The sequence below is a fragment of the Salmo salar genome, chromosome ssa11 (genome assembly GCF_905237065.1).
Source record: "Salmo salar chromosome ssa11, Ssal_v3.1, whole genome shotgun sequence".
Taxonomy (NCBI): domain Eukaryota; kingdom Metazoa; phylum Chordata; class Actinopteri; order Salmoniformes; family Salmonidae; genus Salmo; species Salmo salar.
The window spans coordinates 67,889,951-67,916,805 of NC_059452.1; the positions used below are offsets into that span (position 1 = coordinate 67,889,951).

General features: G+C 43.4%; 1 protein-coding gene across 1 annotated transcript in view; it reads right to left on the reverse strand.

The window, feature by feature from the left end:
* Positions 1–223: 223 nt before the first annotated feature.
* LOC106562968 (microtubule-associated protein 1B) overlaps positions 224–26,855 on the reverse strand; it is a 53,731-nt gene continuing 27,099 nt past the window's right edge. The window contains exons 3-7 of the mRNA XM_014128121.2: positions 20,221–20,303; positions 7,137–7,277; positions 1,902–6,888; positions 1,494–1,732; positions 224–1,243 (exon numbers count right to left, since the gene is read on the reverse strand). Of these exons, the coding sequence (XP_013983596.2) occupies positions 1,088–1,243; positions 1,494–1,732; positions 1,902–6,888; positions 7,137–7,277; positions 20,221–20,303 (5,606 nt within the window). The 3' untranslated portion in view covers positions 224–1,087. The remainder of the gene's footprint in view (positions 1,244–1,493; positions 1,733–1,901; positions 6,889–7,136; positions 7,278–20,220; positions 20,304–26,855) is intronic.

A 26,855-nucleotide genomic window follows, 5' to 3' on the forward strand; every position in this document is an offset into this window, starting at 1 on the left:
AAAATCCCTCCTGAGATGTGTGCAAACCCGTTGGCCAACTACAAGAAACGTCTGACCTCTGTGATTGCCAACAAGGGTTTTACCACCAAGTACTAAGTCATGTTTTGCAGAGGGGTCAAATACTTATTTCCCTCATTAAAATGCAAATCATTTTATAAAATGTTTGACATGCGTTTTTCTGGATTTTTTTGTTGTTATTCTGTCTCTCACTGTTCAAATAAACCTACCATTAAAATTATAGACTGATCATTTCTTTGTCAGTGGGCAAACGTACAAAATCAGCAGGGGATCAAATACTTTTTTCCCTCACTGTAAGTTGTCAGCATGTACCAGAAGAATCTTTAACTTTTAAATTTGTAGTCCCAACCTTAAGGATAAATGAATTTCATTATATCTATTTTTATTATTGTCAGACCTATTTTCTCCCCAGTATGAACAAGTATATTCTCGTGGATATTTCTATCTATATGTTACTTGATACATATATAATTGGTGCTCATGGGAAAGAGAGTTTTCTGAATAAATACATTTACGTCAAGAGCACCAATATATACGATGGGACCTTCTTTTCATGTTCTCCATACTGGTTTAGGTCATATATTTCATGCATACCGGATATTATTATAACATCATTCCTTATTCAAAGTGATCCACAAAGCTGATGTTAACTTGTGTGAGATAGTTTGTTTGAGTATTGTGGACAATTACATTTGCGGTTGTCATTTCAAACTCAAACATAATTGTAATGCAAGCTATGTATTTTTCATTAATGTTGGCAAAGAGCATTTGTTTAAATTACGTGTTTACATAATTTTACTCTATGTCTACGTCATCCTTCACCCCAACTCAAAGATACCACTAACAACATGATCCACTTGATCACTAGATCTCTTGGTTACTAGATCCTTTGATCATTAGAGTCCAGAGGGTTGTTCCAATCTAAATTATTACAGCCCCTTCCCTCCATCAGTCCCCTCACTCTGAAAGTGCATCTTGGAATGTCAATAGAGTGCACACTCCAGTGAAAGGAGAAATGAAGGGAAGAAGAGAAGCATAATTTGGAACGGAACGAGGCCCAGGATCAAGTTCACAGCTCTATCTTGCAGGCGGGGAAGGACTCGTCCTGCATGACAACAGTGGAGCTGGAGGCCAGCACCATGATGTTCAGGTCCTGCTGCTTCTCATGAGTCTCCTGGTACCACTCCCTCATCACCTCTGAGTCATGAGTCGGGATCAGGGTCACCTGCCAACAGGGAAAAGAGGTTAGGGTTTGCATACTATTTTTTCAAAAACTCAGAGGTTTGTTTTGTTCTGCTCTAAAAAGCAAATATATATATATATATATATATATATATATTTTTTATTTTTTTTTCTTCTCTATGTACACTTTTTAAGTCTTGTCTATTGTCTCTATGACACCTATCTATCTTTCTGATACTATGGCATTATAACACAGTTATTCCGATACATTTTGACTGTCTGTCTCCCTGTACCTGCATGTTGTTTCCCCACATGGCTTTGCCCTCCAGCAGTGAGTCCAGGACAGCTTTGCTGGGCTCCTGGGCTGTCTGGTCATTGCCACTGACTACATAGTAGGAGGACCTGACCCATTTGAAGAACTCTGCATCCACATTCTTGGCGCTGCAGTGGTTTGGGATGTAAACCAGGTCCATGTATGTGGGAGGGCAGTTAGGTACGGGCATTGCCGCTGCTGCCTTTCCACTACCTGAACCTGAGACAGAGATGTTTGAAAATCGACGTACATCATGGATGAAAGAAATGTGAAACTATACCGAGGCAAATAGAGCTTAAACGTTAAACTTATTTTATCAGAAAACAAAGCAAAGGATCTAGACACATGGCCAAGTATGAAAAGATGAGTGATGAGGACCAGGTCTTACCTGATGTGGCACTTTTCACACCCCTTGACGCAGAGGTATTGGTTGCATTTTTGGCATCTTTCCCTTCTCCTGCACTCTTTTTGGGAGAGGCTATTACTTTTGAATCCTTTACTTTTGAGAGCCCAGTCTTTCTGGCCGGAGAGGAGGACTTGGTCTTGGTGAGCTTCTTCTTCTTAGCTTTCTCAGCTCCCTCTCCCTTTGAGTCCTTGTCCTTGGTCCGGTTGTTGTCGTCAGCGGGGGGCATGTCGGCCTCCGGATCTACCATGGTAACATCTGGGTGGGCTGGAGACGGAGCAGAGTCCCTGGGGGGCACGGGAGGAGGATCTGCGTGTCTGTACGTTAGGGTTCTGTCAGTGGGAAGTGTCTCAGAATCATCCTCAGAGTCTATGTTTGCATCTGCGGTAATTGAAGGGCACTCCTCAGTCCCAGGGGGAACATCCGAATCTGTCTGGGAAGGGGCAGATTCACTGATGGAGGTTGGTGGAGTCTCTTCACATTGCTTAGCGTGTAATTTACTGCTGGGGGGTGGAGGTCCTCCATCTGACTTAGCCAGGGGCTTCTCTTCCTCCAGAGGGTTCTCCTCATTCATGAAGTACTCCAGGGGACTGGGGTTTATGAAGGAGGGGGACAGCTCTGTCTTAGGGTGTCGGTACTCACAGGAAGTCACCAAGCATAGGTCAACATCTGTTCTGGAACCAGAAGAAGGGCTCTTCTTGGAGGAGTCTGGGTCCTTGGAGCTACCTGCAGACTTCTGATAGTCAGAGAGGTTTGAGGAGAGTGGAAGGTAGGATGGGGAGGGAACCTTGGGACTGACAGGGGATTTGGAATCTCCACATTTGAAGGGATTAGTTTCTGCTCCCAGAGACATCTCTGTTTTCTGTGTGAAGCAAGAATAGGAGGATGAAGAGGGGATGGCAGGGGATTTGTCCATCTGCTGAGCTAAGACAGGTGATATTTCCCTCATCTGACAAGGTGTAGTGGTCGAGGGGGTGGATTGGGAAGCATCTGAAGGGGACACAGAGGTGGCGTGACTTGAGTCATTGTCTTTGAAGAGCATAGGCTTGTCCATAGTGGGTGGGCGCTGCTCAGCGGGTCTCAAATCATTGTCCTCTGACGGGCTGTAGTCCACCTCTGTCGGCCCATTCTCCGTGGCGCGCAAGCTGCCTGCACAAGTGTGCTCTGGAGACTGTTTGTTGAAGTCCAGGGCTAATGAGTGGTCAGGGGACTCCTGACCAAATGACATGGTCGAATGTTCCGGGGATTTGGGCTCCTGTACTGGTGTCTTTGATTTGGCCGTCTTTGGTGAGATGTCTGGAGAGATTGACATGGGCCTGGGGCTGTCCCCCTTGGGAGAGATCTCTGCCTCCTGGAATGGGGTTGGAGTCTGAACCACAGAGACAGACAAGGAGTCCTCCACCTCTGTTGATTGAGGGGAGCCGGCTTCAGCGTGGAGAGCAGGGGAAACGTCATCTGTTGTAGGCTCTGGGAATGAGCTGGTGGCCAGTGAGGTGGTGGAAGCCGAGGCGATGTGTGAAAACGTGTCCTCTGCTACAGCCTCATCAACAGGGCTGCCCGATTTATCAGATGTGGTTCCCTCTGAGATCGACATTTTACTCTCCTCTTTGAAACCTGTGAAGGGGTTTGTGGATGAGACTGAGTTACTGTCGCTAGCTCCATTTTTCCTCTCATCTTGACTCAAGTGTATTGTTAACATTTGATCTAAATCAAAGTGTGTCTTTCCTCTTACTGGTGGTGGGCTCTTCATTGGGGAGAGCACCTTCTCTACAGATGAGGTGTGGTCTGGAATTGGGTCATCCACGGGGCTGACCCTGATGGAATCCTCTTTGTCACCCGTAACCTCCACGATTACAGGACCATGGTCATTTGCAGGTGGTATAGAGCCAGACTTCTCATCCACAGGAGACTGAAAGTAAGGTGTGTGACCGGAGGAATGAGGTGAGGTGGTTCCTTCCAATGTCTTGTCATCTGGGCTGGTGGAAGACCCTGCTGCTGCCTTTGATGATCCTGAAAGCGTTGTGCACAGTTCAATTGGTACAGCGAATCCAGAGGGGTATGAGTCAAAGGTTCCTTTGGGAGCTGAAGGGGAGCGTATGAGAGGAGAAGTAGTGGAGAGTGCAGAGCTGAGTCTTGCTGAATCAAGACCAAATTTGTCTGACTTGAATCCTTCCTCTTTATCCTCTTCCAGTGACGATGGTGGAGATATTGTGGACGCAGAAGCGTGGTAGTCCCTGCCTTCAGTGGCATTACTCTTTGAATGGTCTGACTCTGGGCCGTCTTGTAGCGGAGACAGCCTCTTCCTCTCAAAGTCTCCTAATGTGGTTCCTCCAAACCTGGCAAGGTCCTGAGAGGGAGAATCCTCTGTCTCATCGTTAGTGGTTTCGTCACTCATAATGTCCCTTGGAGTGGACATTTCATCCATTGGAGTAGGCACACTGGAGATCTCAATAGTTGACTGGGTGTGGCCAGATGTAGCAGTGTATGCCTCGTCTCGGTTCTCATCATCTGAGGCTACTTCGTCGTCGGAGCCAGCTGGAAGGGTCTCATCATGAATAGATGCAGCCGGAGACAGAGGCTCAGATGTTATGTGAGGGTGTATCACAGACAGCCCCAGCTTCTGTACTTCTGTTTCATTTCTGTTATGATCTCTTACATATTGGTCTGCATCCGCACCCTCGTCCTCAGAGTCCTTGTCTTCACTATCCACAGCATGTATATGCTTCTCCATTTCCCTTCTCATTGGCTCATGGACCTCTTCTGTCTCTCCCTTCTTTTCATAATCTAGCCCAGTTCCCTCATCTTCAAACTTCTCACTGCTGCTGCCACTCAACTTGCCTTTATGCTCCTGTTCCTCTGGGGTCTCCCTGCTTTCTCCTTCATGCTCAGTGGTTGTGATCCCCTCATCCAGAGACTCTTCTGCTTCAGGAGACTCCTTAGAGTGCAGGAGGGCCTCTCTGTGGACCACCACCGGCTCTTCCTCCTGAACGATCTCCTCTTCTTTGAGCTCCTCAAAGTCCTTGGTGAGGTCCTCTGGAGAAGACATCATGGCTCTTTCTGTCTCAAGGACCTCCGCAGCACAAGTGGCGGCTACCACTCCTGCTGTGATAGCTGCAGCTCCTGCAGCAGCAGATTTAGCATCTGTGGCTTTGGTGTCCTTCTTGGTGACTTTTGGCTTTCCCTTGGACTTAAAAGGGCTTCCAAAGTCTTTCTTTGTAGTGTCATCTTTTTTCAGAGGTTTTGGTTTTGGTGCAAGTTTTTTCCCTTCACCTAATGCAGATGAAGCATTTTTTACATCCTTGGATGGCTTCTTTATGTCTTTCTTTAGATCTTCTTTCTTTTGCTCCTTTTTCTCTTCCTTCCTTATCTTCATTGGGGAATCTCTCCTGAAATCTTTGTCTTTCTTTAAAATGTCTTTCTTTACCTCTTCTTTGTTTACCTTCTGTTCCTTTTTGGGTGTTTCTTGCTTCTGTTCCTTTTTGGGTGTTTCCTCCTTTTTAGATGTTAGCTTCTCATCTTCCTTTGCTACTTCTTTCTTTACCTCCTTTTCATCATTCTTCTTTTCTACAGACTTCCTGGGTTCTTTCTTGATAATCTTTTCCTTAAGAGCTTTTGTTTTAATTTCAGGCTTCTTCTTTTCTGGAGTTTCAGGTGCCGGCTCTGCTTTAGCCTTCACTTCTTTTTCCGGTGCCTTCACTTTTTCCTTTTTCACCAAAGGTTTATCTTTTTTCTCAAATTTTGCGGTCTTTTCTCGAGCTGATTCTGCGTCTGTCTTTGCCTTCTCTGGAGCTTCCTCCTTTGACTCCTTTTTGAAACTTTTGCTTGGTGATGGCCTTGAGACTGACTTCAGACTCTCCTTGCTGTCAGTTTTATGTTTCAACTTTGCCTGCTTCAAGGCTGGAGCCAAGTTAGAAGATAGCTCTTTCTGAGTGACAACTGGTTGCTTCAAAAAGTCCAAGTGTTTTAGTTTTTCCAAACCTTCAAGAATGTGATACTGAGTTGCATTTCCAGGGAAAAGAACTCGCACTATCTTCTCTGAAGGGTTTGATGGGTGCCACACGATCAATGAAGATATTGAGGTCATGTAAGAGATTGGGAGCTCTGCTTCTTTTCCATTGGGCAGAAGAACAGAGGCTTTGTCTTTCTCACTACCTGTCCACTGCTTCATAAAGTGCTGCAGGTCCTTGCTGGTCTTTGATGGATTAAGCACATACATCTCAAGCTTCCCCACGCCCATCTTCTGAAACAGAATGATGGGTTCGATTGTGTTCCCGACCGGCCTCTGCAGAGGCTCGGGCCTCAGATTCAGCTTGCTCAGGTAATGGAGAGTTTGTGCCACCTCTTCAATGTTTCTCCTCACCCTGAAGTTGGTTTCAGCAGGCTTCTCTAGATTCTCAGGGATGTTCAAGAACACAACCCCAATGTCTGGGGATATGAGGTTCTTCACCCAGTCGCCGGTACCTTGGGATCCATGGGACTGCTCTTCCTCCAGCTCAGCCATCTTCCTCTGGAGCATGCTGTTGATGCCAGGCAGGTTGTCATCCCCGATGTGGGTCAGGAGGATGGAGTCTACCCGGTCTAGGTGTCTCACCAGCTTCCAGAAGCAGGACTTACGGTCGGAGCCCCCGTTGATAAGCATGTTGAACCCGTTCACCGCAAAGAGGGCCGAGTCGCCGCGGCCGCCAGGGAAAATGTAGCAGCATGGTTTTGAGAGCTTCAGGAAACCACCAGAGGTTGGTGGCTCCAACATGTCAAAAGGCGATGGGATTTCTACTGACTCCGACAGGTATTCTGTGAACTCTGAGAGACCTTCCATCTCTGGGAGTATCAAGGGTGAGTTGAGCTTCATGTTGATGAAATCTTGTAGGTTGTGTTTGTCCAGGTTTGAATTTTTCCAGTCGCCTTGCTCAGGGCAGTAGAGGGTTAGGCTTGCTTTGTTTGCTGGGTGAATAGTGATGAGCAATTCACCAATCTGGGGAAGAGAGAGATATTTGGAGACTTGAGATAAAAATCATGACTGTTTGATCAAACAGAATATAATTATTAACACAATTATGACAGATAACAGATGACAAATGTATTGTATTGTATCTGATGTATTGATGAGAGTTGCTCATTGATAGGTCAGTAATCTTCAGCAGATTAAGAATAGTATTACAAACTTTACAATTATAATTGTATAGTAATTGTTTAGCAAACAATTTGCTCAATTTGACTCACCTCGGGGTCTGTGAATATATCTATGAAGTTGAAGAAAGAGAATGAGCCGGACTGCAGAATCAGCTCTCCTGTGTTTTCAAAGCATTGTCCCGAAAGCACCAGCAGCTTGTGTCTGGCTGTGTCTGAGATCATTTGACAAACCTAGGCAGAAAAAAGGTATCAAACATGTCAGAAAGACATGTTTCATTGGAGTTTCAGTGCAATTGTGACATGAATCTCTTTTGCAATCATAGTTTATGCTACTGCCAAAAACAGGAATAAATACAAGAAGGCCCAGAGTCAAACTAGCAAAAGGACAATATAGGAAAAAGGTGGAATCATATTACACAGGCTCCGACACCCGAAGCATGTGGCAGGGGCTACAATCCATTACGGATTGCAAGGAAGACCCAACCGTGATCTGCCCAACAAAGCCTCTCTACCAGACAAACTAAATGCATTTAATTTTGACAACAACAATGTTGAGCCGGGCTACCACCGACCCAGAGGATTGTGTGATCTCGCTCTCCGAGGTTGACGTGAGAAGGGTCTTTAATCAGGTCAACACCCGCAAGGCCGCGGGCCCCGACAGTATTCCAGGGCGCATTCTCAGAGCATGCGCAAAACAGCTGGCAGGCATATTCATGGTAATTTTCAACCTCTCCTTGTCCTAGTCTGTAATCCCCACGTTTTAAGATGGCCACAATAATTCCTGTTCCTAAGAACTCTAAGGCTTCATGCCACAATGAATACCATCCTGTAGCACTCACTTCTGTAATCAAGTGCTTTGAGAGGCTGGTTATGGCACACATTAACTCCTCCATTCCAGCCACCCTAGACCCACTCCAATTTGCATACCGCCACAACAGATCCATAGACGGCGCAATCTCAAATGCTCTCCACACTGCCCTCACCCATCTAGATAAGAGGAATACATACCTATGTGAGAATGCTGTTCATTGACTACAGCTCAGCGTTCAACACCATTGTCCCTTCCAAGCTCGTCACCAAGCTTTGGACTCTGGGTCTGAACACCTCCCTCTGCAACTGGATCCTGGACTTCCTGATGGGCTGACCCCAGGTGGTGAGGGTAGGCAACATCAACTCCGCCACGTTGACCCTTAACACAGGGCCCCCCACTGTTCACCCACAACTGTGTGGCCACACACGACTCCAAAACCATTATCAAGTTCGTATGACGACACGAAGTTGGTAGGCCTGATCACCGGCAACGATGAGTCAGCCTACAGGGAGGAGGTCAGTGACCTTGCAGTGTGGTGCCGGAGCAACAACCTCTCCCTCAACGTCAGCAAGACCAAGGAGCTGACAGTGGACTACAGGAAATGGGAGGCGGGGGCGAGCATGCCCCCATCCACATTGAAGGGGCGGCAGTGGAGCAGGTAGACAGCTTCAAGTTCCTCGATGTCCAAATCACTTAAGACTTAAAATGGTCAAAACACACACACATGGTCATGAAGAAGACTTGAAAAAGTTTGGCATGGGCCCTCAAATCCTGAAAAGTTTCTACAGCTGTACATTGAGAGTATATTGACTGGTTGCATCACCGCTTGGTATGGCAATAGCACCGCCCTCGATCGCATGGTGCTACAGAGCGTTGTGCGGAAAGCCTAGTACATCACTGGGGCTGAGCTCTCTGCCATCCAGGACCTCTATATCAGGTGGTGTGAAAAGAAGGCCCGAAAAATCGTCAAAGACTCCAACCACAAGCCATAGACTATTTTCTCTGCTGCTACATGGCAAGAGGTACCAGTGCATCAAGTCTGACACCAACAGTTTCTTGAACAGCTTCTATCCTCAAGCAATACGACTGATAAATAGCTAACAAAATAGCTACACGGACTGAGTTTACCTTGTATCTTTATTGACCTTTTATCTTTGCACTGTCTCTCTACACACTCACAGGGCCCTACACACACACTGTCCCTCCACCACACACACAAACACTCCATAATTTGTTCACTCACACATAATATGCACATACATTTATACTTACTTTACACACCCACACACATACTCACATACAAGCTGCTGCTACTCTGTTTATCTTATATCCTGTTGCCTAGTCCCATTGCCCCAATCCATATCTACCTCCTTCACTCCAGTATCCCTGTACATGTAAACTTACTTACTTACTTTATTGTGTATTTCATATTTCCTATTCTTATTCTCTTGTGTTTTTATCTAGCAATACATTGTTATTGGTTATTGCATTGTTGGGTTTTGAGTTTGCAAAAAAGGCATTTCACTGTACTTGTGACATTACAACTTGACACTTATGCTCAGAGACAATACTTATGCTTATGCTTGGAAAATACTGTTAGCTTTAAAAAACAAACAGACATGAGAAAGTCAGATGCAATGGAAAATGAAAAGGGGTTGTACGACTATCCCTCAAGTGTCATGTTGTACTGTATGTGAAGTAGTCTGTGTGTAATCCTTATAGTCCATTTCAAAGTGAATTTGTTATGTCAATGCCCACTCGATGCCCAAGTCTTCACAGGATTGCAACTTTCACTGGGGATGGGGACGGACGGACAGGACATGTCCCCCCACATTCTGAAATTGCATTTTTGTCCTCCTCAGTTTTATCATTGGAATGTGATACAAAACAAGGCAGCGGTGGGGTAGGCTGTTTTGGGTGTTTATCCGACTGGATTTAGGACCACTCTGACGCCACAGAGCGGGCTGATGGACTGTGTGAGGGCAAAACTTCTGGAAGGCTGGCTGGACCAGCACGGGAGAGTTGAGCATAGTTCAGTGTACACGCTGCGCTCGGTCACCGGCTTGTAAAAGGAATAGAAACTGGCTACTCTTTAGTTGACTGATGTAGCTGGCAAGGTAACTGCTGTTTAACTTAACAGAAAAAAACTAAACTAGTGTTTATTCGCAGTGCTGAGCTAGTATTGTAACCCGCATGTAACGTTAGCTAATGTTTCATACCCTCTCGACTGAGGTGAATGAATAAGCTATGCTAGTGAGTAGCTATCACAGCCAGGTCAACTCTAGCCTCTAGTTGCTATCTAACAGCAGATGTTTGTATGGACATGTTGTGTAGCCTTTGTTTTGTCACGTTTCAGAAGTTTTTTTATTAGATTTTTTTTATTTAACCTTTATTTACCAGGTAGGCTAGTTGAGAACAAGTTCTCATTTCCAACTGCGACCTGGCCAAGATAAAGCATAGCCGTTCGACATATACAACAACACAGAGTTACACATGGACTAAACAAAACATACAGTCAGTAATACAGTAGAAAAAAAGAAAACAAAAAGAAAATAAAAAGTGAGTGAAAATACAGAAAATACAGTGAGTGCAAATGAGGTAAGATAAGGGAGTTAAGGCAATAAACAGGCCATGGTTGCATAGTAATTACAATATAGCAATTAAACACTGGAATGGTCGATGTGCAGAAGATGAATGTGCAAGTAGAGATACTGGGGTGCAAAGGAGCAAGATAAATAAATAAATACAGTATGGGGATGAGGTAGTTGGATGGATGGGCTGTTTTCATATTGGCTATGTACAGGTGAAGTGATCTGTGAGCTGCTCTGACAGCTGGTGCTTAAAGCTAGTGAGGGAGATATGAGTCTCCAGCTTCAGAGATTTTTGCAGTTCGTTCCAGTCATTGGCAGCAGAGAACTGGAAGGAAAGGCGGCCAAAGGATGAAGTGGCTTTGGGGGTGACCAGTGAGAAATACCTGCTGGAGCGCATGCTACGAGCGGGTGCTGCTATGGTGACCAGAAAGCTGAGGTAAGGCGGGGCTTTACCTAGCAGAGACTTGGAGATGACCTGGAGCCAGTGGGTTTGGCGACGAGAATGGAGCGAGGGCCAGCCAACAAGAGAGTACAGGTCGCAGTGGTGGGGAGTATATGGGGCTTTGGTGACAAAACGGATGGCACTGTGATAGACTGCATCCAATTTGTTGAGTAGAGTGTTGGAGGCTATTTTGTAAATGACATCGCCAAAGTCGAGGATCGGTAGGATGGTCAGTTTTACGAGGGTATGTTTGGCAGCATGAGTGAAGGATGCTTTGATGCGAAATAGGAAGCCGAATCTAGATTTCATTTTGGATTGGAGATGCTTAATGTGAGTCTGGAAGGAGAGTTTTCAGTCTAACCAGACACCTGGTATTTGTAGTTATCCACATATTCTAAGTCAGAGCCGTCCAGAGTAGTGATGCTGGACGGAAGGGCAGGTGCGGGCTGTGATCGGTTGATGAGCATGCATTTAGTTTTACTTGCATTTAAGAGCAGTTGGAGGCCACAGAAGGAGAGTTGTATGGCATTGAAGCTCATCTGGAGGTTAGTTAACACAGTGTCCAATGAAGGGCCAGAAGTTTGCAGAATGGTGTCGTCTGTGTAGAGGTGGATCAGAGAATCACTAGCAGCAAGAGCGACATCATTGATGTATACAGAGAAGAGAGTCGGCCCGAGAATTGAACCATGTGGCACCCCCATAAAGACTGCCAGAGGTCCGGACAACAGGCCCTCTAATTTGACACACTGAACTCTATCAGAGAAGTAGTTGGTAAACCAGGTGAGACAATCATTTGAGAAACCAAGGCTGTTGAGTCTGCCAATAAGAATGTGGTGATTGACAGAGTCGAAAGCCTTGGCCAGGTCGATGAATACAGCTGCACAGTAATGTCTCTTATCGATGGCAGTTATGATATTATTTAGGACCTTAAGTGTGGCTGAGGTGCACCCATGACCAGCTCTGAAACCAGATTGCATAGCGGAGAAGGTACGGTGGGATTCGAAATGGTTGGTAATCTGTTTGTTAACTTGGCTTTCGAAGACCTTAGAAAGGCAGGGTAGAATAGATATAGGTCTGTACCAGTTTGGGTCTAGTGTCTCCCCCTTTGAAGAGGGGGATGACCGCGGAAGCTTTTCAATCTTTGGGAATCTCAGATGATACAAAAGAGGTTGAACAGGCTAGTGATAGGGGTTGCAACAATTTCGGCAGATAATTTTAGAAAGAGAGGGTCCAGATTGTCTAGCCCGGCTGATTTGTAGGGGTCCAGATTTTGCAGCTCTTTCAGAACATCAGCTATCTGGATTTGGGTGAAGGAGAAATCGGGGAGGCTTGGGCAAGTTGCTGTGGGGAGTGCAGGGCTGTTGACCGGGGTAGGGGTAGCCAAGTGGAAAGCATGGCCAGCCGTAGAAAAATGCTTATTGAAATTCTCAATTATAGTCGATTTATCAGTGGTGACATTGTTTCCTAGCCTCAGTGCAATGGGCAGCTGGGAGGAGGTGCTCTTATTCTCCATGGCCTTTACAGTGTCCCAGAACTTTTTTGAGTTTGTGCTACAGGATGCAAATTTCTGCTTGAAAAATCTAGCCTTAGCTTTCCTAACTGCCTGTGTATATTGGTTCCTAACTTTCCTGAAAAGTTGCATATTCGATGCTAATACAGAATGTCACAGGATGTTTTTGTGCTGGTCAAGGGCAGTCAGGTCTGGAGAGAACCAAGGCTATATCTGTTCCTGGTTTTACATTTTTTGAACGGGGCATGCTAATTTAAGATGGTGAGGAAGGCACTTTTAAAGAATGACCAGGCATCCTCTACTGACGGGATGAGGTCAATATCCTTCCAGCATACCCGGGCCAGGTCGATTAGGAAGGCCTGCTCGCTGAAGTGTTTTAGGGAGCGTTTGACAGTGATGAGGGTTGGTCGTTTGACCGCGGACCCATTACGGATGCAGGCAATGAGGCAGTGATTGCTGAGATCTTGGTTGAAAACAGCAGAGGTGTATTTGGAGGGCAAGTTGGTTAGGATGATATCTATGAGGGTGTCTGTGTTAATAGATTTGGGGTTGTACCTGGTAGGTTCATTGATAATTTGTGTGAGATTGAGGGCATCAAGCTTTGATTGTAGGATGGCCGGGGTGTTAAGCATGACCCAGTTTAGGTCACCTAGCAGCACGAGCTCTGAAGATAGATGGGGGGGCAATCAGTTAACATATGGTGTCCAGGGCACAGCTGATGGCAGAGGGTGGCCTATAGCAAGCGGCCCCCTTTGGCAGTTCTATCTTGTCGGAAAATGTTATAGTTAGGGATGGAAATTTCTGGATTTTTGGTAGTCTTCCTGAGCCAGGATTCAGACACAGCTAGGACATCCGGGTTGGCAGAGTGTGCTAGGGCAGTGAATAAAACAAACTTAGGGAGGAAGCTTCTAATGTTAACATGAATGAAACCAAGGCTTTTACGGTTACAGAAGTCAACAAATGATAGCGCCAGGGGAATGGGAGTGGAGCTAGGCACTGCAGGGCCTGGGTTAACCTCCACATCACCATAGGAACAGAGGAGGTGTAGGATAAGGGTACAGCTAAAGGCTAAAAGAACTGGACGCCTAGTACGTTCAGAACAGAGTAAAAGGAACAGATTTCTGAGCATGGTAGAAAAGATTCAAGGCATAATGTACAGACAAAGGTATGGTAGGATGTGAATACAGTGGGTGTAAACCTGAGCATAGAGTGACGATGAAAGAGATATTGTCTCTAGGAATATAATTTAAACCAGGTGATGTCACTGAATGTGTTGGAGATGGAATTAAAGTGTTCACTAAGGCGTATTGAGCAGGGCTAGAGGCTCTACAGTGAAATAAGGCAATAAATACTAACCAAAACAGCAATGGACAAGGCATATTGACGTTAGGGAGAGGCATGCATAGTCGAGTAATCATGGGAGTCTCAACGTCAACAGTGAAGAGGCGACTCCGGGATGCTGGCCTTCTAGGCAGAGTTGCAAAGAAAAAGCAATATCTCAGACGGGCCAATAAAAATAAAATATTAAGATGGGCAAAAGAACACAGACACTGGACAGAGGAACTCTGCCTAGAAGGCCAGCATCCCGGAGTCGTCTCTTCACTGTTGACGTTGAGACTGGTGTTTTGCGGGTACTATTTAATGAAGCGCCAGTTGAGGACTTGTGAGTCACGCCGCAATGATCTATGCTCATCATGTCTTAGCAGGATCAGATGGTGACAAGGGTCCCAGCAGGATCAGATGGTGACAGGGGTCCCAGCAGGGTCAGACAGCCAGGGAAGACCAGTGTATGGAGCTCAAGTGAATTTTGCATTATATTCAGTGAATGATACAAAGTTCCATCTTGAATTGATGGGTAGACCTACAGTAGCAGTTTAAGATTAAAGCTACAGTCTGGGATCTGGGAATAATGGTCATTTCGATTATTGAACCATTGATTACATTCTTGGATAATATAATGTATAAATGTACACCAAGGTAATTCTTTGTCATGCCTCATTTTAGTAGGATCAAATGGTGACTGGGGTCTCAGCAGAGTCAGGCAGCCAGGGTAGACCAGTCTGTGAGGTGAATTTTTGCAGATACAATACTTTATTCTCTCTATACAGCAAACACTGGACAAGCCAGATGCTATTTTAAGGCAGTCTGACAAACCTCTAAAGTTGATTTCCAAACTATATTAAGGGTTGATAGAGGTTTTTCCCGATGACACAAAACATGTCAAACAAAAATGTGAGGAAGACCTGGGAGACGCTATTGATGATGATGAATGTATACAGATATGTTAGAATGCCCAGTCATGTTCATATAATCTCAGACATAAATTACTGCAGTTTAAGACCATCAATAGAATGTGCTATACGCCAGTGAAACTGAATATCATGCACTCAGAAACTGTATTATTCTGCTGGAGGTGTAAAGCACAAATGGGGACATATTTGCATATGTTGCGGTCTTGAAGGCTGGCTCAATTCTTTAATCTCAGCATGTCTACAGATTCTCCCTTCTCCCTGTTTTTGTTTGCGTTGAAATGTTGATACTGGAGACAGAAGAAACTGTGTAACCTATCATTTATGAACTGACTGTACTGGCAAAGGTTTTGGAAAAACTCACAGTTGAAAGACCTTCTTTGTAATAACTCAGTTTTATCTCCATTTCAGTCGGGTTTTCAAAGAATTACCTTGGTGTACATTTATACATTATATTATCCAAGAAAACCCTCAACAGGTTTTACCTCGTTAAATAAAGGTTAAATAAAAAAATATATATACAAAATGAATTGGAAGGTTGGTTATCCACCCACAATGTATCGAATAAATGTGAAGTTATGTACAGTATCACTAGATTTGTTTTAAGATTAAGGGTATACTGTGCAACTTTCATAAAGTCTGGATGTCATATATGGAATACTGTATGACAAAAGGAGTCTATATTGAAAACATGCCCACGTCAGGGGAGATTGAGGCAATTCCTAGTTGCTGGGCTGCTCAGTCCTGGCCCTGGGGGTCTGCTGTACTGCTAACACACCTGAAACCAATAATGAATGTTTCACTAAGATCCTAAAGCTGAGTGGGGTGTGTTAGGCTGTGGCGCTATGTCGCCGTGGACCCCTAGGGGCAGGACGGGGTGACCCAGCTATATTGTGTGCAAGTAAAAAGAACACTACAGTACTATTAGGCCTATGATATTAATTATATGGAGGGTGTACTGTTTCTGTGTGTTAATGTTTAGGTGTTTTCCAAACCTTTCCTTTGAGGCATAAAAAAAAGATGGGAAGGAAGTTGTGTTGGGGAGAAAGTTGAGTTATTGACTAGACTGGTGGGGGTCGGGCGTGTAGGTGGCTCGGGTTGGCTGGGCGGTCTGGCTGAAATTTGATATAGAGGATGTTTTAAAGACAATCAAAAGTTGTATTTGTATTTTATTTGTAAGAGTTGTTCATTTGTTAGGCTATTGGTTAAAGGTGCAACACAATATTAATTAGTGCATTATCATGGATCTAGTTTAGTCTTATCAATCACTTAAACATATTTAATGATCTCTTACCTAGCTTGATGACTGTGGGCATTTTTGCTTACTTTTTGTTGTTCTAAATAGAGATGGCTAGAAGGGCCATGGGTCATATTATATTGTGTAGAAATGCAGGAAATGTGCTTTAGATGCCCCCCAAAATGGGAGGGCCCCCAGACCCCCTGCCAAGTTATGTCCCCCTCTGCAAATAGCACTGCTGGGTGATTTACAGCTTCTACCCCCAAGCCATAAGACGGCTGAACAATTACCTCGACTAACCTGTACCCCCGCACATTGACTCGGTACCAGTACCCCCTGTATATAGCCTCGTTATTGTTATTTTATTGTGTTACTTTTTTATTAAAAAGTCATAGTCAATCGATCAATAATATAATACTGTTAGAAAGAAAAAGATTCTACATATTGTACATGTAATTTATGAGAATAGAAAGGTTCAGAACTTTTGTGAAACATGACAGCACAGTTGAAAAATATATGGCAAATATAAATCAAAACTGGATGGTGTTCAGAGACAGATGGGAGGAGTTGAACAAAACATAACTATTGTAAAATATACTGTGTTCGTAGAAAATGTACAGTGCATTCGGAAAGTATTCAGACCCCTTCCCCTTTTCCAAATTGTGTTATGTTAAATCCTTCTTCTAAAATGTATTAAATATGTTTTTCCCTCATCACTTTACACACAATACCCTACATTGACAAAGCGAAAACAGGTTTTTCGAAATTTTGCAAATGTATTAAAAATAAAAAACAGAAATACCTTATTTGCATAATTTGCATTATTTGCTATGCGACTCTAAATTCAGCTCAGGTGCAGCCTGTTTCCATTGATAATCCTTGAGATGTGTCTACAAGTTGACTGGAGTCCACTTGTGGTAAATACAGCTTTGGAAAAGGCACACACCTGTCTGTATAAGGTCCCACAGTTGACAGTGCATGTCAGAGCAAAAACTAAGCCATGAGGTCAAAGGAATTGTCCGTAGAGCTCAGAGACAGGATTGTGTCGAGGCACAGGTCAGGGGAATGGTACCAAAAAATGTCTACAGCATTGAAGGTCCCCAAGAACACAGTGGCATTCTTCCATTAAATGGAAGAAGTTTGGAACCACCAAGACTCTTCCTAGAGCTGGCCGCCCGGCCAAACTGAGCAATCGGGGAAGGAGGGCCTTAGTCAGGGAGGTGACCAAGAACCCGATGGTCACTCTGAAAGAGCTCCAGAGTTCCTCTGTGGAGATGGGAACCTTCCAGAAGGACAACCATCTCTGCAGCACTCCACCAATCTGGCCTTTATGGTAGAGTTGCCAGACGGAAGCCACTCCTCAAGAAAAGGCACATTATAGCCCAACTTGGACTTTGCCAAAAGGCACCTAAAGGAATCCGATCATGAGAAACAAGATATTCTGGTCTGATGAAACCAAGATTGAACTATTTGGCCTCAATGCCAAGCGTCACATCTGGAGGAAAGCTGGCACCATCCCTACGGTGAAGCATGGTAGTGGCAGCATCATGCTGTGGAGATGTTTTTCAGTGGCAGGAACTGGGAGACTAGTCAAGATTGAGAGAAGGATGAATGGAGCAGAGTACAGAGAGATCCTTGATGATAACCTGCTCCAGAGCGCTCAGAACTTCAGACTGAGGCGAAGGTTCACCACCCAACAGGACAACGACCCTAAGCACGCAGCCAAGACAACGCTGGACTGGCTTCGGGACAAGTCTCTGAATGTCTTTGAGTGGCCCAGCCAGAGCCCGGACTTGAACCTGACTGAACATCTCTGGAGAGACCTGAAACTAGCTGTGCAGTGACGCTCCCCATGCAACCTGACAGAGCTTGCGAGGATTTGCAGAGAAGAATGGGAGAAACTCCCCAAATACAGGTGTGCCAAGCTTGTAGCGTCATACCCAAGAAGACTCGAGGCTGTAATCACTGCCAAAGGTGCTTCAACAAAGTACTGATGTAAATGTAATATATGTAAATGTAATATTTCAGTTTTTAAATTAGCAAAAATGTCTAATAACCTGTTTTTGCTTTGTCATTATGGAGTATTGTGTGCAGCTTGATGAGAGAAAAAAACTATTTGATCCATTTTAAAATAAGGCTGTAACTTAACAAAACTTGGAAAAAGTCACGGGGTCTGGATACTTTCCGAATGCACTGTATATATTTTCTATAAGCTGGAAGTAGATGCCTAAGTGTTGTTGTCCATTAGTTTACTCTTTTAGGGAAGGGGTGGTAGGGTTAGGAGAAAATAATAAAGGGTAATATATAAAACTGTATATACAGTACCAGTCAAATGTTTGGACACAGCTACTCATTCCAGGGCTTTTCTTTATTTTTACTATTTTCTACATTGTAGAATAATAGTGAAGACATCAAAACTTTGAAATAACATATGAAATCATGTAGTAACCAAAAAAGTGTTAAACAAATACTCAAAGTAGCAACCCTTTGCCTTGATGACAGCTTTGCACACTCTTGGCATTCTCTCAACCAGCTTCATGAGGTAGTCGCCTGGAATGCATTTAAATTAACAGGTGTGCTTTGTTAAAAGTTAATTTGTGTAATTTATTTCCTTCTTAATGCGTTTGAGCCAATCAGTTGTGTTGTGACAACCTTGTCACAACCTTGTCACAACACAACTGATTGGCTCAAACGCATTAAGAAGGATACAGAAGATAGCCCTATTTGGTAAAAGACCCAAATGCAGCCCAAATAAATGCTTCACAGAGTTCAAATAACAGACACATAATCATCAACTGTTCAGAGGAGACTGCGTGAATCAGGCCTTCATGGTCGAATTGCTGCAAATAAACCACTACTAAAGGACACCAATAAGAAGAAAAGACTTGCTTGGGCCAAGAAACATGAGCAATGGACATTAAACTGGTGGAAATCTGTCCTTTGGTCTGATGAGTCCAAATTTGAGAATTCTGGTTCCAACCGCAGTGTCTTTGTGAGACGCAGAGTAGGTGAACGGATGATCTCCGCATGTGTGGTTCCCACCGTGAAGCATGGAGGAGGAGGTGTGATGGTGTGGGTGCTTTGCTGGGGCACTGTCTTTGATTTATTTAGAATTCAAGGCACACTTAACCACCATGGCTACCGCAGCATTCTGCAGTGATACACCATCCCTGGTTTGCGCTTAGTGGGACTATTATTTGTTTTTCAACAGGACAATGACCCAACACACCTCCAGGCTGTGTAAGGGCTCTTTGATCAAGAAGGAGAGTGATGGAGTGCTGCATCAGATGACCTGGCCTCCACAAACACAAAACCTCAACCCAATTGAGATGGTTTGAGATGAGTTGGACCGCAGAGTTAAGGAAAAGCAGCCAACAATTACTCAGCATATGTGGGAACTCCTTTAAGACTGTTGGAAAATCATTCCAGGTGAAGCTGGTTGAGAGAATGCCACGAGAGTGCAAAGCTGTCACCAAGGCAAAGGGTGGCTACTTTGAAGAATCTCAAATATAAAATAGATTTTTTGGTTACTACATTATATAAAATATAACTTTTCTGGTTACTACATGATTCCATGTGTGTTATTTCATAGTTTTGATGTATTGACTATTATTCTACAATGTAGAAAATAGTAAAAATAAAGAAAAACCCTTGAATGAGTAGGTGTGTCCAAACCTTTGTGTCCAATGCACTGTATATATTTACAAAAATCTATATGGGTGATTGGAAATGATGCAGACAATTACATTGATGGAAGCCACAATACATCTGCAATGTTAAAGCTGATCTACCCACTAAAATAATTTATAATAATTGTTAACATTTTTGTATTATGGCCCCCCCACTTCTTTTTTTAATATATATATATATATATATAGCCCTTTTTCTCCCCAATTTCGTGATATCCAATTGGTTGTTACAGTCTTGTCCCATCGCTGCAACTCCCGTATGGACTCAGGAGAGGCGAAGGTCGAGAGCCATGCATCCTCTGAAACAGGACCCTGCCAAGCCGCACTGCTTCTTGACACACTGCTCGCTTAACCCAGAAGCCAGCCGTACCATTGTGTGGGAGGAAGCACCGTACAACTGGCGACCGTGTCAGCGTGCATGTGCCCGGCCTGCCACAGGAGTCGCTAGAGCGCAATGGGACAAGGACATCCCGGCCGGCCAAGCCCTCCCCTAACCCAGACGACGCTGGGCCAATTGTGTGTCGCCTCATGGGTCTCCTGGTTGCGGCCGGATGCAACACAGCCTGGGTTCGAACCCGGATCTGTAGTGACGCCTCAAGCATTGCAGTGCCTTAGACCACTTACGTACTTATGGAATGTACTTACCTCAGTGCTGACAGCTGCATCTGAAGGGTTGATAAGCACTACTGTCTCGAGAACGCTGCTTTTGTGGTGAAGAATTCTCTGCCCTGAAAACAAGAAAGGGAAACAGAACAACTCAATCAATGTGTGCTGTGGAAAATATATAAATGAAATGCTTACATTTTTTTCTGATTTGTTAAATGTTTTTTTGATAGTGGGTGCATGTAAAAGCATACCTTAAATAGCTGAAAACTTTCGATGGCCCTATTAAATCAGAGGCTACAGTTGCAGCAGATACTTTTTTCCTTTGCCCTGTCAGGCCAGTATGGCATGTCTGTCCTCCAGAGAAGAAATGTTCTTAGTAGTCTCCTCTACTCAACCATCAAGGATGCACACACCCAATTACCCACACTGCCTACTAATCACCCACCTACCACCAGCCACAGACTGTCACCGAGAAGCCATTAACACCAGTTACCACCAGTCACTCCCAATTCAACCAGGGAATCAGTGAAGCAGAGAAATCTCTTTGTAGTTTATTTGTTTCAGTATGAATCTTATGAATCCAGTGTTTCTTCATTAAATCGTTAATCATGTAACGCCAACTTCATAATTCTCTCCTTTAATATCAAAAGGCAATCATTAATAATTTATTGTGGAATCTCATGTATTCACTCTCTCTCTCTCCACTGTCTGTCTATCTATCTCCATTAGGCTACATATTATTAATCAAACTGTTCAGATACAGATGTTTCTGATAGTCTTAATGTGACTATGTAAATGGTAATGTTCCTCCAGAGGTGGCCTTTATCACTGCCTGTCCAATATAGCCATGAAATGGCTGGATCCGAGAGTCAGCCCAGCTACTCAGAATCTGAGTAAACAAGACATCACTGTTTTAGGAACTTTCAGCAGCTTGCTTTATCTGAATACTTTCCTTCACCATTATTATATATTAAGAACCAACTGGGTAACCCTTCAACATGTTAATGCATGAATTCAGTGTTCTTAAGCCACACATAATGTAATGAGAAAACAGGACCTGTGCTTCCTGACAACTACCCAATCAAGAGCAAGGAGTGAGTCAATCCTGCATCGGAATAAAACAATAGAAAACTGTCATGTAGTCTCTATTTAATCTGACTGTGTGCCTCTGCCTTTTGTTTGTGCTCCTCTGGTCCAAGTTGCACCAACACACTGAGGGCAACCACAGTCATCATTCACCTACAGTAGTTGTGATGCCTTCCTTTAAATCACCTGAGTGGCATCCCAAATCACTGGGCACAGACTTCAATTCCATGTTTATTCCACACGGGTTCAGCGTAATTTCATTGAAATTATGTGGAAACAATGTTCATTCAACCAGTGTGTGCCCAGTGGTAATCGATATTTCTCTCTGTCTCCTTCTCTCCTCCTTTCACTCATCGTGGTGAGTCGTGGTGGTATTTACCAAGAGGTTCTACAGCCATGGTATACTGCTGCTACATTACTTGATTCAAGAGACTGGTGTTTATGTTCCTCATAATTTACAAAAAACTCTACTTGATTTATCACATATCATAACATGGAAACACTCGTAAAAGTTCTATCACTACTGGAAAACCAGGCCAGATTTGTAAAACTAACACCGTGATTGCAACAGAACATAAATAACTGAAATGCATGATGCTTTCTTGGAGGTTGAGGGCAGGGTTGGGGATCTGCTCTGCAGGTATATAGAAAGACTACCAGTCGTGATTATCTCAGAGAGAGGGAGAATGTCTGGGGGGCTCCATACAGCAGTAGGTTCTGGCCTCAGGGCTGATATGGCCATACATATTTCATATTCCAGATAGATCCTCCTACCCATTAACACACCTGCTGTACCCTCCACCTGAGGGCTGTCACTCACTATGGAGGAGGAGCTCAACCTACTGCCACTAATGCAAGACTGGCTCACATATCAGAGGAATAGATTTAGCTCGATAGTAATGTTTCTTTTTGCGGTTGCATATCCTGTAATGTATATATATTTTTTATACCTTCAACGGCCAATGGATCAGGCACTCCAAATTAGAAAGGAGGAATAGGTTAAGCAGACGTATTTCCTAGTCGAAGGACTTCTTTTTAATTCATGGTGGAAATGCAGATATCCATCATTTCTGAGTTGTTGTTTGTCTTGGATAGCTGCCTATAAGAATTACAGCTTTTGATACTGACACGCAGACTGCTATTGGAAATGCACAGTGTTTATTTTATTCCAGGGAGAGATCTGTGATTTAGAAATTGCGGAACAAGTTTAGTTTAGTTCATGTTCAAAATAACTGGTTGTCTCTTTGACTCTGTGTTGTACTTCTTAGCGCAGTTCAAAGCTGGAGCTAATACTGTATTCTCTTGCTGTGTATTCATTCATTTTCAAAGGCCGGCTTAACAGCATCAGATGTATTACTTTAAAGTCCAGGGAAAATGTTTCAACCCCACAGTCTTCATGAAGATTGATCAGCAGAACCCTGCAGCCTAGAACTAGAGCCTCAGTGTTTCTGTATGAGAATAATAATTGACTGTGGGAAACACAATCTCCATCACAAACACAAACACAGGCTATTTCTCTACCTGCCCCGTCTTCTTAGCAGGTTGCAGCTAAATCAGGCACGTGCACAGATAGGGCTCTACCTATGTCGAGCAAATGCCCCTTTTCGGTGGTGATATAATTTACTCAAAAATGGAAAAAAAAGACATTTGACAACAATATAACAATATGACAATAACCTTATAAAATAAAAAATAAATGAGACATTGGCTCACACAGTCACATGTAGGAGGCTACATATTGCACATTGAGTGTGAAACATTAGATGAGGATTATACAGAGATGCAATCAATGGGATGTGAGGGGAGATTCTCCATAAAATCAATAAAGGGTTGCCAAATTCTTTAAAATGTTTCTGACTTGTTCCTCAACGAATAAGTCATTTTCTCCAGTGGGATACAACTAGTAACTTTGGATAGTCGCATTCCAATTGGCAGCAGGGTATCTGCTTTCCATTTTAAGGCAATACATGTTATGGCAATTGCTAGTAATATTTCTGCTTTATAGTGTGGCTTTGCTTAAGATCGGAATTAGTAAAGTTACCCAGCAAGTAAAGTTACCCACAAACCTCTGGGTCGAAGGGGAATGCAACCCCATGGATTGAGGATATGGCAACATCTGCCAAGTTGAATTGAGGAATGTTCCTTCATCTACTGTTCATCTAAAAATTAGGGAGGAGATACCAGGGTGGAACCTGTGCAGTCTAGATGGGGTGATATAGAGCTGATGGAGAAAGTTAAACTATCCGTCTGCATCTGGAGTTCAATGTGGATGTAACACCATCCCTGCATAGGTCACTCCATAACCCCTCATCAAGATTGATACCCAGATATCTTTTTCCATCTAATTCCCATCTAATTCAGGGTCTATCTAACTCAGGCAGTGGTAATCCTGACATAAATAGATCGTAAACATAGGAAATGGTCTTGAACAGTGGTTGGCCTGCATGGCATTGTTCAATAGGTGACATCGTAGGTATGTTCCACTGGCCCTTGAGATTCACCCTGATAAAATTAGGTTGTAGGTAACTAAAGATGTCCTTGTTAGACAAGTGGTATTGCTGTTTCAGCAGTTCAAAGGACATAAGAATTCCCTCCTCATAACAATGTTTCAGAAGAGTAATACCCTTATCAGGCCATGATCTAAAGTTACTGTTCTGGAGAAACATTGGAAGCAATCTATTGTTCCATAGAGTGGTTTTAGGGGAGGTAAATCCCTCTCGTCTGAACAGCTCATGCAGTTTAAACCAAGTCAGGACGGAATGTATAATTAAAGGGTTGTCTGTGATAGTTTTTATAGATTTCATGTCCCATTTGTAAAACAAATATGCCCCAGTGTCCTCATGTACATGAAACCTTTGAAAGTTCAACCATGAGGGCGAAGGGCCATTGTCTAGACTGCACAACCCAGTAATACATTCTAAAATTAGGGAGGTTTAAGCCCCCTTGACCGTAATCAAGGGTCAGTTTGTCCTGGCTAACCCTAGGCGTTTTACTGTGCCAGATAGTGTCTAGTCAGCTTGTTGAGAGGGAAAAAGAATGCTGCGGGTACAGGGATGGGGAGAGATTTAAACAAATATGGAAACATGGGAAGGTCATTCGTTTGAATTACATGAATTCTACGCAGTAAAATGAGTGGCAAGTCCTTCCATTTACACAGGTCACCCTCCACCTTCGGCAACAAGCTGGCCAAATTGAGTTTATAGAGGTTCTTCAGGTTACCATCCATCAATATGCCCAAATATTTTAAAGCATTATGCTTGATGGTATGATGGTCAAACACAGACAAAGGTCAAATTTCACTTTTCTTTAAATGTATCTTGTATCCAGAAAATGAACTATAACACTCTAATAGGTTCTGCAAGTGAGAGAGGGAATGTTCTGGGTTCGTTAGAAACAAGATACGGTCGTCCACAAAAACTGATAGCCCAAACTCAAAGCCATGTTCAGTGCCTTCAGAAAGTATTCACACTACTTGACTTTTTCCACATTTTGTTGTGTTACAGCCTGAATTTAAAATGGATTCAATTGAGATTTTTTTTCACTGGCCTACACACAATGCCCCATAATGTCAAAGTGGAATTATGTTTTTTCGAAATGTTTACAACTTCATTAAAAATGAAAAGCTGAACTGTCAATAAGTATTCAACCATTTTGTTATGGCAAGCCTAAATAAATTCAGGAGTAAAAATGTGCTCAACAAGTCACATAAGATAAGCATAATTTTTGAATGAATACCTCATCTCTGTACCCAACGAATACAATTATTTGTAAATGATCTGTAAGGTCCCTCAGTCGAGCAGTGAATTTCAAAGCACAGATTCTGAAGGCACTGTATGTAATAGCCTCAGCCCACGGTTCAATGGCGAGGGCGAAGAAGTGGGGGATAATAGGGAAACCCTGTCTGTTCCCCCTATAGAGAGAGAAAGAAGAGGAAGTAATCCCATTGATAGCAATCCTAGTTTTAGGAGATCTTATCTTTACGAGAGTGATTTTATCAAGATTAAAAACACAATATCTAAACCAAACTTTTGTAAAAAAGATAAAGAAAAGGCCTTTTCGGTGTTGCGGGACACTGCAACATTAGGTATTGTTTTTGTATCAAATACTTTTCTGAGATTATTGGAGGACAATCTATTAATTATGAAGCCAGTCTGATCTGGGTTGACCAGCAGAGGGAGGCGTGACTCCAAGTCTCTTAGATAGCATCTTGGTGGCCAATAGGAGGTGCACTTTAGGGAGTTTTCCCCTTTCTTGTGAATCACTGTAATCACATCTTCAGAAAAAGACTCTGAAAAGCAGTTGAGGTTCCCGGGTTTTTTAAGTACCTCCGTAAGGTAGGGTACCAATAGCTCCTTAAATTCTTTATAGAACTCTGGGGGGAAACCATCCGCCCCAGGAGATTTATTAGAAGGTAAACATTAAACATCCAACAATTCTGGGACTGAGAAATGATCACTCAGGCACTCTCTGTCCTCCTCTGGCATGGGAGGTTGAGAGAGGAGAGAAATTAGCTGATCTCTGAAAGTATAGAGTATTTCTTCAAAGTATCATTCATTTCAGTAGGGTGTAAGGATATCTCATTAGTAAGAGTTTCTATAGCATGAATTGTCTTACTTTCCTCTGTTTTCAGTTGCCATTCCAATACTATATGAGCTTTCTCTCCAAGTTCGTAGGGTCGCTGTTTTGATCTAGGAATGGCCCTCTCAGTTTGATATGTGTTCAGCGTACTATATTGCAGTTTTTTTATTTACCAAGAGCCTGTACAGGTCTTTAGTCGGGCGTCTTTGGTAGGTTTTTATCGAGCTCAAGAATGTCAGATTCAAGGACATCTATTCCAGCACCGTGTTTTCTCTTCAACCCTTTAGTAAAGGCAATGATTTGTCCCATCAGATAGGTTTTCAATGCGTCCCAAAGAATGAAACTGTCAGGAGCAGAGGGTTTGTTTGTCAAAGAAAAACATATGAATCTGCTCGTCGATGGATGCACAACATTCAGGTTGCTTCAAGAGTAGAATTTATTTTCCATTTATATGCTCCATTTACCTTGGTAGGGATGGAGAGTGATAATACCAGAGAATGGTCAGTAAGCAATCTGGGGAGATATTCAGTATCTAACAATTTGTGAAACAGTTGGGTTTATAGCAAAAGGCTATGTGTGTGTGTGTGTGTGTTGTGTGTGGGTGTGAATAAAAACAGTAGTCCCTATACTGTGGGTGCCTCTATCTCCAAGCGTCTAGTAAATTGAAATCCTTCATGAATGACATGGTGAGTTTGGCGGCTTTTGTAAGAGGGGAGGTTTTATCAGAGGACCTGTCAAGAACTGTATCTAAACAAACATTTCAATCTCCTCCAGCCAGTGGCCATCCTGGTGCTTGAGCAATCTGAAGGAAGACATTCTGAATAAACATATGGTCATCAAAGTTTGGGAGCATATGTCCCTGCACAAAAACAAACCTGCCTGAGTGATCGTATATGGTGTTGCTGACACAAAAGGGGATGTTTCTACTTTGCGGCTCCTCTTGCTTTGGAGTTAAAAGAAGACGCAAGAACTTGTCCCACCCATTCTCTCTTTAATTTCTTGTGTTTACT